Source organism: Hippocampus zosterae, chromosome 2, assembly GCF_025434085.1.
Source record: "Hippocampus zosterae strain Florida chromosome 2, ASM2543408v3, whole genome shotgun sequence".
In the NCBI taxonomy this organism is placed as follows: Eukaryota; Metazoa; Chordata; class Actinopteri; order Syngnathiformes; family Syngnathidae; genus Hippocampus; species Hippocampus zosterae.
The window spans coordinates 36,261,013-36,275,231 of record NC_067452.1 but is presented as its reverse complement, the minus strand read 5'-3'; the positions used below and the strand labels follow the sequence as shown (position 1 = coordinate 36,275,231).

Sequence of the window (14,219 nt, the reverse complement as noted above, 5' to 3'; positions counted from 1 at the left end):
CCAACTTGGTCATATTTTGTACTACAGTATTCACGTTTTTGCAGATACGTTTCATGTTTTTTTACATGATAATTTTCACATTTTTATTAAGATTAAGAAAACCTTTATTAGTCTCTCAATGGAGAAATTCCAGATTTATATCATCATGTTTGTTTTTACATGATCATTTTCACGTTTTTACGTGACAATTTTCACGTTTCCACATCAGTTTTACGTGATAAATTTTGTTTTTTGTTTTTCTTTTTCCTGGTGTGGCAGCATTACACTTCTGTAATTGTGACAAAATTACCAAGACAAGTAACACAAGTCAAGGATAGCACAGAACTTCAGAAAAGAGCATGAGCAACGATGATAAGTAAAATAAGATAAATAAAAGCAGATGAACGTCTATCCATATTCTGAGCTGCCGATTCTCATGAATGTGCTTTGCAATTAAGAAGCAACATTAAAGTTTATTACTCATATATGATTTTTTTCCCCTAAATATACAACTTTCCCTCCCAAAACATTTAGCTTTTTTCTTCTTGAATATATACATTTGTCATCAGATTTATTAATTTTTTTAATTCCTCAAATATGCAACATTTTTCTCAATCTGGGAGGAAACCGGAGAACCCGAAGAAAACCCACACAGGCACGGGGAGAACATGCAAACTCCACACAGGAAGACCGGGGCCAGATTTGAACCTATAACTTCTGCACTTTGAGGCGAACGTGCAAACCAGTCACCTTAACACGTGACCTTTTTCTCCAAAATATCCAACTATCATTTGTAGCTTTTTCAACTCTGGTTTAATCTCCCGATTGGCTCGAGGCTATCGAGAGATCAAGTGGCGAGTGAGCCAAATATTTCAAAAGCACATCTGAGAGCACGACCAAACAATTTCTACACACCAACCACAAGGTACTGACTGGAATGGAAGGAAGCTCTGATCCCTGCCGGTGGCCTCGTCTGCACACGTCATGTGCTCTATCACACATTAGTTCCTGTGAATATTAGCAACTGTAAATCACTTTTCACCATCATCATGAACCTTTGGTAAGAGCTGAAAAATAATTTCAAGCCGCTCGATCTGTCTCCGCAATGGAGTGGGGAGGTGGATGCCATTTACGTTGTGCGAACGTCACATACCGCAGTATATTTTATTTCCACAAACAAGCATCTCATTCTAATATAGACAGCAATTAGTCGTTAATATGTGCCAGCATTTAAGGATGCGAGGGATTTGCGTCAAACATTTGGAAAGAAAACATTATTACGTCCTCCTGGAAAGTTATGAATAATAATCAGTACATCATAATAATGTTGTGTTTATGAGTTTATGTTCGGCTTTGTAAAAAAAAAAAACAATGCAGTGACTTAGCTGTTATTTGGATGGGATCCCAATTATAATTAAGCCTGTCTACGCTCGCCATGGCAACCAAGCAGGTTGCAGGTTCATGATGTTCCTTTCTGCTGTCTCGTGGAAGAGAATTTCATTGTTCTGCCTTTCACTATACATCACTGGCATGAGTAGATGTATAAAGATGCATTCGTTTGTGTCGATGTATGGCAAATATGTGGCAAAATTGACAATTTGTCCCAGCTGCGGCATAGTAGTTAAGAATCACCAGCCGAAGGTGTAATGTTACTGTTGACGTTTTGGAGCCCAGGCATATTTGTGTTTCATTTTTTTTTCCCCCTTGAAAAAACTCAAGTATGTGCTGTTTTGGTGCTCCCTCTAGTGGTATCTTGGTGCCATGGAATTATGCTGTGAAGGATTTTCATTTAGGCAAAAGTAGTCTTTGGCCGCCGACTACTGGCATCTTTTGGCAATTCCAATGACGGTATCCATTTTTTTTCTCCATTCGTGGCCGGGCTAGGGTCACGGTACACTATTCCGTTTCTCTCAGCTTAAACTAGGCAAGGCTGATGGACGGCTGCCTCACAAAGATAGCCTGGTTGTAAAAAAAAAAAAAGGAAACTTTTTCTGATGCACTGCAATGAAAATACACTAAATTGTGTTCAACTGCAACTGATTTCACCAAAAGTTGCAATATGACTATGACATCTTAAATTCTTTCCAAAGCACAGTCAGCACCCGTCAGAGCGCCATTATTCATGGCAGTCCATGAAAATTGGATCGTTAGATTGATGCGTTAGGTTAAACGTCAGCTCCGTCTCCTCACTGAAGAAAATTGTCTCCGTCGTTCTTTTGAAACGTTTCCTCGGGCCAGATTTTTTTCGTCCTTTGGGTCCCGCGTCAGACCGCTCGATTGCTATTTGAAGGTGTCACCGAGCTCATCAGGCGCTGTTCGACACGGGCACCATAGTATTGACAACAAGTCAGCTTGTGGTCACTTGGTTATTTATATGTTTGAAATGTGCTTTTTTTTTTTTTTTTAACCTTTGGTTGGCTGTGTAAAGCAGTCTCTTAAGATTTTTTTTTCTTTTTTGGGGATCTGCGGGGCGGAGGTGGGGAGGTTTGGTGACGTATCCGCTGCTGCAGATGGACCACATGAATGCGTCCACCTGATCATGAAGGTTAACTGTTCACTCCTTCCATTTGTTCTGCTTTGACCCTTCCATACACCCCCCGCCCCCCTCAAACTCATGCACACATACCCACTCCGTCATACTCCCACCACCTTCCGCGTCAGACAGCCGTATAAAAAGAGTGAGGGGCACGGAGGCGAAGCAGTACCTCTCCGACTTCCAAATCTTGGTGACCACCAGCTGCGCTACTTACCGATACTCCTTCCACTCCCGCTGCTCCATCTCCTCCTGCTCAGGATCTCTGGCTGGTCCCAGCGGCTCTCTCCAAAGTCACAGCATGCAGATCCTTGTGGTGTTAGCGGCTTTCATGGGGGTTCTGCTCAGTGTCAGAGCAGCCGCCGTGCTTCCTGTGGAGGACAGGAGCCTCGTGCAGGGGCTGAACAGGGTGAGGATGAAGCACTTTTTTCCGTTTGATTTGGCATTTTTGATGCGTTAACAGGTCTGCAGACCACATAAGAGGAACACTTGCAACATTCTGCCTTTATGGAGATTAAAAAAAAAAAAAGTTCTGTTTTTGATTGACGCCGTCAGAAAGGTGTTTATTTTACAAGATGTTTTTTTATTGCGGTTTGCAGATGTTGATTTGTTTTGTCATTTGTAGCAGACGACTCACAAAGTGCATTACAGAGCGGTGGAAAAAGAGTCATAAATACACCTTTTTATATTTAATACAAGGAAAACACGAGTCAGTCGTTGAAAAAGAAATGAAAAACCCAAACAATTAAGCCTTACAGGTGTTTTATATATGTGTAGCATATGTACAGTAGGTGTATATAGTATATGTACTTGTATATAAACGCATACAGCAAATTTGTGTGTAATAAATATACAACTACACTGCATTAAACTGTGAGCTGCTCCTAATATTTAGAAGCAGTTTTCAACCAGAATAATGAATATGTTGTTCCATAACCGTGTACTCTGGAATTTTGAAAATACATTTTCATATCAACTTCTGAAAGTGTCAACCCAAAGAGAGTAAAAATCTTTGTCAAAACAAAATCCTGTACTCATAATGATGAAAGGAAGCATATTCTTTTGAGCAGGTGGACCTAATGTAGTGACGGAACAATTGATCGACAAATGGAGAATAACGGTTCCTTGTTCTAATTCCTCCGTGAAATGTTCAGAAGTCAATATATTGGCCCATGCAAAGAGCGTAGAAGGGTACTCATTGTGCAGTGCGCTCCTCTGTTCCTTCAGGGACAGGACTTGAGTAAACTGCGCAAAGAGCTAATCCTGAAGCTGGTCTCCAGTTTGCTTGAGGGGCCGTCGGACACCAACCTGCTTTCGGAGATGTCACCCGAGGAGGCGGACGAGCCGCTGCAGTCGCGTCTAGAGGAAAGGGCCGTCTACAACAGGCTATCGCTGCCTCAGCGTGACCGCAAGGCACCTTGTAAAAACTTCTTCTGGAAAACCTTCACCTCCTGCTAACAGAAAAAAAAAAGAAACAGCCCAACCCGGCCGCCGGGGCCCCTCATAAACTGTAGTGGACCCCAGATGTGCACGTCACCTCCACCTGTCAGCCAGGCAGCATTGATGGACTTTGCAGGACACGCTGTGTCACTTTACCAACACATGTACTTTCTTTACGTAGCTATTTATTTGTCTGAATTTTGGATGTATATATGGTTATGACATCTTTCTTTTCAGGGTAAAGAATAAATCTCATTTGGTGTAGATCTGATGTAAGCGCACTCCATTAACCACTTTGCAGTTGTACGGTAAAATAAATGTCGTTTTTTTTTCCACCTGCTGAGAAAATAGAAGCGTCGGATGGCAAAATGCATCACAACTTGCTTGCAGTTGTTACGTTTTAGGCTAACAAAGATGCTATCGTGAAAACAAGTGGTAGTTCTTAATGGCATTTAGTACTATAAAAAAAAACATATACGGCTCTGTCAATCAATTATGAGCTAAAAATAATTAGTTTTTTTGTTTCACTGTTAACACTCCCAAATTCCAAACTCGCATCTTATCATTTCGAGCATTTTTTACAGAAAATGAAAAGTGGTCAAAATAGAGCCAACCCACACACAAAAGCCAATTGGCTCTTAATTTTTCTCACAGATATTTTTTTTTTTCCAGGGATGCATTTTAATAACGAAGCGTGAGGCAGTGCCATTACGAATGTGATCTATAAAGTGCATTATCAAATATGAATGTCATTCAAGAACAACGTGTTCAGATCATAGATTTCAAATATAATAATGTTTTAGGACTCGTCAATGAATCTTGAAGTCTATTTTCATTAGATCATCGATGCTACTGTCCAATCCTGGCACACGTCCTTCGTTATTCGTGACTTCTTATTACAGGCCGTGAAGCCCGAGGGAAAAGAACTCATTTTCTTTTTTATGGAATGTCGTCACGTTTGTAATTTGACTGTCAAGAAAGATCAGAAGAGGGAAGTTGCTGCCTCATCACTTGCCGTTAGTTTCCCCATCAAACAAACTCTCCCCTGAGTTCCTTTCTCATGTCATGTGAATGTCCAGGATTTGGAGGCAAAACATCTTGATGTTGATTTGTTACTGAAAGTCTTACCTGTGTTAATGGCCAATCCTGTTACTTGTGCTCACATTGAATAAACATACAACCACTTTTAAGTCGAATCATTCTGCAGAATAAAAAAAAACATCTGGAATGCCATCCATCCATTTTCTGATCCGCTTTATCCTCACAAGGGTCGCGGGGGGTGCTGGAGCCTATCCCAGCTGTCTTGTTGGGGGGGACACCCTGAACCGGTCGCCAGCCAATCGCAGGGCACACAGAGACAAACAACCATTCACACTCGCACCTAGGGACAATTTGGAGTGTTCAAGCAGCCTGCCACACATGTTTTTGGAATGTGGGAGGAAACCGGAGTACCCGGAGAAAACCCACGCAAAACATGCAAACTCCACACAGGGAGGCCAAGGCTGGAATTGAACCCGGTACCTCTACGCTAACCACTGGACCACCAGGCCGCCCTGGAAATGTATTACATTATCATTTTATTTTTTGGGTAAAATTGTTATTCTGTCTCAAGAATTATCCACTGGTGTTTAGATTGGTGGTTGAGCTTTCGTGTCTTAACCCAAACTGAATGTTTTGGGAACATACGAGGAAACTGGAATGGCAACACCACTGCGCCGTCTGAGCCAAGATTTGAACACAGAATCTCTTGACGGTTAGGCAGAAACACTAAATGCACTCTACCCTGCAATTGTCCTCAGTAGATATTTTTATTTGTATTTATTTATTTTATTTTTTGGCGACCAAGCAGGGGAGGGAAGTGCAGTGTATTTTGACTGCACTACTGGATCACTTTTTCACTGCCGGGAACAGGATGAATAAGAGATAATGACTCAGAAATGTGTTCGTTTCACAGGTGCAAAGGTTGAGTTAACATTGTTCACAGCACTGAGTGAATCATGACTGCAACGTTAAAGGTTGCAATGATCTAATTCTTCTGTTACTTGTCGTGTGGGCTTGCAAGAAAAGCTTTAATGACCCATCTTGCAAACTCTGAAGAGACAGTCGCAAGATGGTGAGTAAGTGCTCAAAGCCATATAATTACATCCTTTGGATGTTGCGTGGATCAAGGCATCTGCGGGATGATTATTCTTTCATAGTGGCATGCATCACATCGTATCAAAATGAATGGATAGCGAACACGTGGGTGTCGATGGGACTGAATCAAAGCGGCAAGAACGTTGCAAGAAGTAGAGATTCCTTTGGAAATTGAGTTTGTATTCAAGGAGGTGGATGTGTCAGTTTGATGTATATATATATATATATATATATATATATATATATATATAACAGCTGTCAAACGATTAAAATATTTAATCTAATTAAAAATGCAAATGTCACAATTAACTCAAATGAACTAAAAAATTAATCGTGATTAATCACACATTTTTTTTAATCGTTTCTGAATTTCCTTTTACATTTTTTGTCCTATTTCCCCCCATTTTAATGCTCTCATCAACATGGAATTGTGAATCAGTTTTCTGTGTGCCAAATGCAAATATTTACTGAAATAACAATTTTGATTTTCAATTTTACATGAACATTTTTCACCTGGAGCAGTTATTCACACATAATCTCTCACACAATATTACTGTCCATCAACAACAGTAAAAAACTTTTTTTGTCACACAACAGCTGCTTTAACAGCTTTTCTTATGAAATCAAAACATTATAAAGTGCACATCTAAGGTAAACTAGTACTCAGCCTATAGTGGATGTAAACCATGGTTGCATACTTCGTTTTTCTCAAGTTTGCTTTGAACACAGCAGTCTGTTTCTGTATGTTTGTTGAAGAATAACAAGACACCAGTGTTCGTTATGTGACGCTGTATTCAAAACTGCCAGCCGTACAAACAAGCGCACGCACTTCCCCCGTGCTGCTGGGGCAAACCATGGAATTCTCTCTAAGGTTTTGTGTAGACCTCATTTCGGATGACTACACTTGGCTCGATGACAACACTGGAGGTTCTATTTTCGCTAGGTCGCTACCACTGCAGCGCACCGTCACTGTCAGACGAACACAGAGAAGCTCCACCCGCTATATTTATGTGGACACAGAACACTGTAACCTTCCACACAAAATAGTTCCAAACAAGTAACAATCGCGTCAGTGGCATACATCATATACCTTTATGATACAGAGAGAGAGAAGAACAGGTAACTTTGGTCTTGTCAGTGGAGCAATCTGGCAACTTTTTAAAAGTAAACTTTCCATTCATAAACTCTTTAAGTATCCGTTTTCGGTGTCTCGTGCTGCCGTGGCTGGCAAAACAGACATGGGCGTGGACTGCAGCATGCTTGTTGTTTTGTTTCTGGTGTATTTATAGAGCAACGTAACGTCCGCTTGTTCATAATCCTGTTAAAATTAATTTAAATTAATGCCAATAAAAACGTACTAAACTGACATCTCTAATTATATATATATATATATATATATATATATATATATATATATATATATATATATATATATATATATATATATAATCAGAATCATCTTTATTGGCCAAGTATGTAGAACACACAAGGAATTTGTCTCCCGTATAACACGCTGCACTAGTATCATTGTAAACAACAAATATATATATATACAAATATATATATATATATATATATATATATATATATATATATATATATATATATATATAATGTGTATACATATATGTGTATGTGTGTGTGTATATATATATATATATACACACACACACACACACACACACACACATGGCATTTTGGGGCTCCTTGGACCCAGACATTTAGAAAATCCTTGGCAAGCAGACCTGCATCAATGCATATCAACACCACATTGTGCAGATTGATCGCTACTCACCCGTCCATATGCCTGGCCATGCAATGTGAACAAAAACAAAAAAAATTATCATAATAACATTCAAAATGCCAAAGCTGCGGAAGACCAACCTGAGTTTGATTCTAAACACGACACAATTTGAGCTGCTGGTCACTCCAGACCTCCTTTAACGGAGCGCAAATGAGCATGCACCGGAGCAACATCAAAGCAGATGCCTGCAAGCCAAGCATTTTGTTTGACTTCCGTTTGATCTGAAGAAGGCAGAAAGGAATGGCCAGCTTGAAAAGTGTCATTACAGATCCTAACGAAGTATGAAAAACATCTTCAAAACGCACAAAACCATGACTGAGAAAGTTTTATTTCTCCAAATATTGACATTGTAAGGCAAAATAGACATTGTTTTGGAGTGTAAATTGTTTTATGTTTAGAGTGACCTTGCACAGCTCCGGAAATGCTCCAAATGTTCGGGAACGGTCAGATGAAATACGTGCGTGCTAATTAGACCACAGGAATTGTCCCTCTCTGTCAGCCAGGCTCTCTTAAGTTAATTTGCAACATTTCAGATGGCTTGTGTGCACAGCGCTGAGTCATTGCAGAGTGCACAATATAAATAGCAATACATAATTTTTGTTACTTTGAAGAAGGGCCATTACTGGTTCAAGTCAAGGCTCTGTGTTTTTGTATCACAGTGGAGCAGATATTGGTGACTTTTGGCCGATGATCACCCTCTACCTCCATTTAGCAGCTACTGTTTCACGGTCTTATCATCAAGAGTAGCTCGTATTGAAAGCTCTCCACATTCTCTTCACCAGGCTGAAGTGTAGATGATGTATGTCTCTTTTGACAGTTATGTTCTTGTTTGGCTTTGGCAATGGGAATGGAGAGCTTGTTTTTCCCAGTGGAGGCAAAAGACGGCTGATGGCTTATTCAAGTGCGCAATGCCCTCGCTCAGCTCAACTGATCATAACGGGGCCCTGAGTGCTCTTTCACTGCTAAAACCGGGGCCCCAGAAAATGAGCTGCCACCCACATGAGAAATTGGGACCGTAAATGCCAGGCATGTGTTGTGACCCTTTTCAAAATTTGGATGCCAATATGCGGGTCTGCGGCCTTAAGTACACAGGCTCTAACACAGGATGTTAAGATGTCTAATTAATTATGACATTTAATAAAATGCAATGTGTGTCTACCCAAAATCTAGTTTTTCAAATGACTTGAGTTTTTGCTTCACCAGAAATAGTGTGTGTGTGTGTGTGTGTGTGTGTGTGTGTGTGTGTGTGTGTGTGTGTGTGTGTGTGTGTGTGTGTGTGGTGTGTGTGTGTTTTATTTTGCTGTACTAGAATAAAGTGTACAATAACTGCACATCCACTACAGTAGGTGGCAGTGTTGCGCTCATTGCCAGAGAGCGCGCAAGGAATATTAGCTTACTTACAACGATTTTATAGACAAGTGATACAAGTCACGGCGGAGATTTGGGGTGGGGGGGGGACAAAATATTTTCTTTTCCTGGGGGAGGGGAATAACAAAAAATAACTGGGAAAACTGCTTCAACCCCAAATTTAAGTCAGAAATTATTCAAGCAAACCATTAAAATTGTTTCTGTTCATTTATTCTGTTCAACTATATTAATGAAAACCAAATGGATGGTGGATGACTGATTAGCATGTCCGCCTCACAATACAGAAGTCCAGGGTTCAATTCCGGACTTTGAATGCCTTGAGCCTATCAGGATGAACACTAGCGGCACAACTGTTGGAGCACAGGTCGCAGAACAGTTTTGTTTTTTTTTTAAATGCCTTGTTTTGTTTCATTCCTGACTGGGAGCCACTCATGCTAACAGTCATTAAAGGAATCAGAGTGCAGAGAGGGAGGCAAGAGCCACAAGATGCTATAGAATCTACTTTTGAAGCACTACAAAGTCCTGTGCAATGTGTACAATACGGCTACCTAATCACACTCCCGTGATTAGTTTCTAGGACAAGAACAGGCCTCGTCTGGCGTAGCCTTTGCACCTATAATAGATTTGTTGCCACAGTAGCAGATGAGGATCCACAATGAGCTGCTTTCAACTATTTTCAGGGCAATTGGGTCCTTGTGGCATGGCAATACGGCTGATTGAAGTTGCTGTAACAACGCAAAATCCTATTATGTCAAACGGTGAGGTCCCCGACATGCAGACATGCGCTCCAGCACGTGCTCAAATACACGCGCGCGCGCACACACACACACACACACACACACACACACACACACACACACACACACACACACACACACGCACACAGACATTCATATAAAGCACCAGGGTGACAATTGGGATCCTAAATGTCAGTGCACCATAGGTGACAGTTAACGTCTGCTGTGAATTAATTGCATGGGAACTCCTCACTACCATCAACACTGGTGCTTGTATTGGAAATCCATGTTTCGCGTAAAGACGATTTTTCCTCAGCCGAGCGGACCAGAAAATGTCCCATCAATTATCCTCGAAATAAACCATAACTCATAACCCCACCCGGAGTTATTGAGTCATGTTCCGTCAGTTTTGTCATTTTATGGCCATGATATTTGCTTTTTGAGTCAACCTCTCAAAGGTTTTTGGAGTGTTTATCCATTGTGGTCTTGGCTATTTTTAAAGTCCTGTGTTGGCCCTGAATTGTAAGCAATTTGCGGTGTAATGGCGGCAAACTAAGGTAATGAAGGAATCAGTGACAAGCGCTGCACCTGCGTGCCATTTCTCATCATTGCTTTCTGACACCAATGTCACGGGGCCGCAGCTTTAGAGTCTCACAGTGACCCGGCCGAATTGCTCAACCCGGGGCTGGATTTGAATTGGCATGGAAATGACCGAATTTGTTATGTGTGGCAAAAGGCACCCGTGGCGGACTAAATTGAAAGAATAACGGGCCTGACATCAGGACAGACGGCCGCAACATTAATTCATCTGCAATCGTTTTTGATCAATAGCACCAGGGAATGATCTGAAACATGGTGGGCAATAGATCATAAAGTCTAACTCATTGGGGCTTTTGGAACAGTAATTAATGCGCCTGTGCTTCATCAATGGCTAACGGCTAAACAGTACCTACTATTGTTCATATCAAAGTTCATTTAAAAAAATATATATTTCTCTTAAAGGGCCTATTTTGACAGTCTATGTTCCTTGAGCAAGATCATAATAAAGTGGTCGCTCATATTTCCCTTAGCAAAAACTGTCCGTGAGTCTCGCGCTCATACAAATGTTAATTAAAATAAATAAATCAATAAAACATGCAATCTTCTAAAATCAATTTAAGTGTATACACTGGCTTGGTGAGTGTGTATTTAATCTATTGCCAATTTTCCCTCTATTGTCAATTTACCCTTGTGATTATAACTTTATGTATGCAGACTTACCTTGCTATTTTGCCACATTTTTTGTGCTAATTTTCTTCCTTCTAAGTCAAACTCGTCAAAAAAAAAAAATATCCAGGGCAAATTTGCTTGACAAAAACCAAGACCATCACAATTAGACAGCTCCCCTAATCAACAGCTTGGTATTCTACATTTTGCATTTCTGCCTCACAGTGCTTAGGTGGAGGTTCGAACCTGCCCCAGTCCTTCCTGTGCAGAGTTTGCATGTTTTCCCTGCGTCTGTGTGGGTTTTCTCCGGGTACTCTGGTTTACCCACATTCCAAAAAGATGGGAAGTGAATTGAACCCTTCATTGTCCCTAGGTGTGAATGGTTGTTTGTCTATGTGTGCCCTGCGATTGGCTGACCTTTTTTTTTTTTTGCCTTGAGCAGTGACGACTCTCAGCCCCGGGGGAAACATCAATGCCAGACTGTCTCCTGAGACTTAACAAAACTCTAGCGTAGCTAAATGTCTGAAAATTATGATCAGTCGTCACAAAGATTCATATGCACATAACTACCTTAAAGCATTCACTCCAAAAAGAAAGAATCAGCACAATGATTTTAGTTTTATGGAAGTGCTAGTGGTTTTTGCTCATATGAGCTCACGTTTGATGAACCATCCATCCATTATCCGAACCGCTTATCTTCACGAGGGTTGCCTGTGTGCTGGACCCAATCCCAGATGTCTTCGGGCAGTAGGCGGGGTACACCCTGAACTGGTGGCCAAGCCAGACGAACGCTCACAATCACATCTGGGGACAATATCGAGTGTTCAATTAACCTCCAGCGCATATTTTTGGAATGTGGGAGGAATCCAGAGTACCCACAGAAAACCCACGCAGGCACAAGCAAAAACATGCAAACTCCACACAGGAAGGTTGACGGCGGATTAGAACTCGCGAACTCTGCACTGGAAAGCGGATGTGCTAACCAGTCAACCAAAAAAAAACAACAAACAAACAGATTGAGCCTGTTGGTGAAAAATTGACCTAATGATCCCTTGAAGTCTTTCTTATACAACGGCATGTATTTTGCCACATCGAGTGGTGCATCTGGACTCCTTCGAACGACCTCATGACTACCTGTATGCACGAATCTGGGTTCAATTTGACCAAAAAGGAGGAGGAAGCCTGCTATGTGGTTGGCCAGACAGACGACCCTTGCAGTCACTGGCCAGTGTCACAGCAATATCATGTGATGTGCTGCCTTCGACAAACAGTGGAGCCGTACAACACTCAACATCTCATCTTGTCAGTGATCTTTGAGGTGTTGTGTTAGGGCGATAGCAGCAGAATTATAAACGGGCGGGGCTTTGTGTCTCTGTCATTGTATGGGATAACCAGCTCAATGAATGGTTCAATCTTAAATAAGAATTCCTGAATGTTTGCCGTCCACCATACTGCTCAAGAGAAGAGACTTTTGTTCGAAGTCAGTTTATAGAATTTCATGGAAAAAATATGACCTGATTAATTTATGCGGTAATTAAGGTGAGGTTGTTCTGATTGCATTTAGTCGAGCAGAGGACACTTTGCTGGCCCCGACAGTCAATCGACTTTAATCAATCAAAGCCGTTACTACTCAAAAAGGGTACACCTTGCCAACATTGCCTTCGTTTGCAGCAGGATCGAGTATGTGCTGTGCCAAAGCATCGCTTCCCTACCACTTAAGCAGAGTCGCGGCGGATGAGCAAATTACAGTGGATTAAATCTACATCTCTTCAGTGTTCGGCTCAGGTGAGACAGCCCCACTTACTCTAGTCCTTAATTATGCATACAACATGTGGGTGGCTGACGGGAGCATGATTGCAGCCCGTGAATGGGAATGCAAACAAGTTCGGCGACGGCTGATGAAGAACGCCAAAGAAATACTGTATGCTCAAAAAAAGGTCTGATAAATCCAGGTTATTATTTTTCTTTCTTGTTCAAGATATTCAAACAGACGCCACGTCATGACTAACACGTAAGATTGACGGCAGCAGAAGGAAACGAACAACATGCATAATAAAGCAAACGGCTTTGAAAACCAGATTTCGTTTTCTTCCGAGGCTCGCGGTCCCAGTTGCTCGCTCTTTCATCTCTTCAATTGGTTGCCGCGTATTTAATGACTGGCGGACTTCCTCGAAGAAAGCACTTTGTTAAAGGCACGGTAGCGCGAGCACAGAACACAGACAGCCGACATCCTCTACGCGTCCCCGCAAGTTTGTACTTCACGCTCGTGTGCGTGTGAGTTGTTTCAATTATGAATACTCCGTGCACAAGCACATGCTGCGCCAATCACGTGTAAACGGGGCCTCCCTTGTGACGCAAGTGAAAACTACGTGTTTGCCATCAAGAGATTATCCGACTATTCGTCTAGGTCGATATGTCCAAAGTCCGGCCCGCGGGCCGGATTTCATCCGGCCCTCGGCCCCTGTCATAAAATCAGTGCCGTCTGGCCCGCAGGTTGGGCGCAATGGAACACGTGTTGCATTGACTGAGGTCTCGTAGACTGGTGAGTGATGTTTCATAGAGTACTGCTTCCCTCTAGTGGCTAAATGAGTAATAGCATTCACTAAATGAGTAATAGCATTTAGACACTAGAGGGCATCACTCACGAGTTAACAAGACATCACTCCGTGTTTATATTGACTGATATGTCATATTTCAAATGATCCTTGCAGTTGTGGATATGTGTATTGCTTGTTCATTTCCCCGTTGTTCGAGTCAAAGGTTTTGTGACTATTGAAAAGTCATGGTGATACATTTTATGTTTCAAATCAATCAATTTGCACTCAGGAGACTTCTGTTTAAGAAAAAGTCAAGTGAATAAACAGTTACATGTGATATACCTGTTTCAAATGAACCAAAAGAAATTCTTAAGATTGTTGAAATTAAAATAAAAATGTAAATGTGAAACAGACTGGCTTACTAAAATTTGTTGAACAATGTTGTTGTTCAATGTAAAGAATGTCAGCCAAGGTCGGCC

At 41.4% G+C, this 14,219-nt stretch overlaps 1 protein-coding gene across 1 annotated transcript; it reads left to right on the top strand.

The window, feature by feature from the left end:
* The first annotated feature begins 2,600 nt into the window (after positions 1–2,600).
* On the top strand, positions 2,601–5,142 carry sst7 (somatostatin family member 7). Its single transcript, XM_052051924.1, has 2 exons — positions 2,601–2,921; positions 3,740–5,142. The coding sequence occupies exons 1-2, from the start codon at positions 2,814–2,816 to the stop codon at positions 3,968–3,970; spliced, it is 339 nt and encodes a 112-aa protein (XP_051907884.1). The 5' UTR covers positions 2,601–2,813; the 3' UTR covers positions 3,971–5,142.
* The last annotated feature ends 9,077 nt before the right edge of the window (positions 5,143–14,219 follow it).

Bases quoted from the DNA above. Each gene is read 5' to 3' on its own strand.
- sst7 (XM_052051924.1), top strand. From the start codon at position 2,814: ATGCAGATCCTTGTGGTGTTAGCGGCTTTCATGGGGGTTCTGCTCAGT. The intron at 2,922-3,739 runs GTGAGGATGAAG...CTGTTCCTTCAG, and splicing joins TCGTGCAGGGGCTGAACAGG to GGACAGGACTTGAGTAAACT.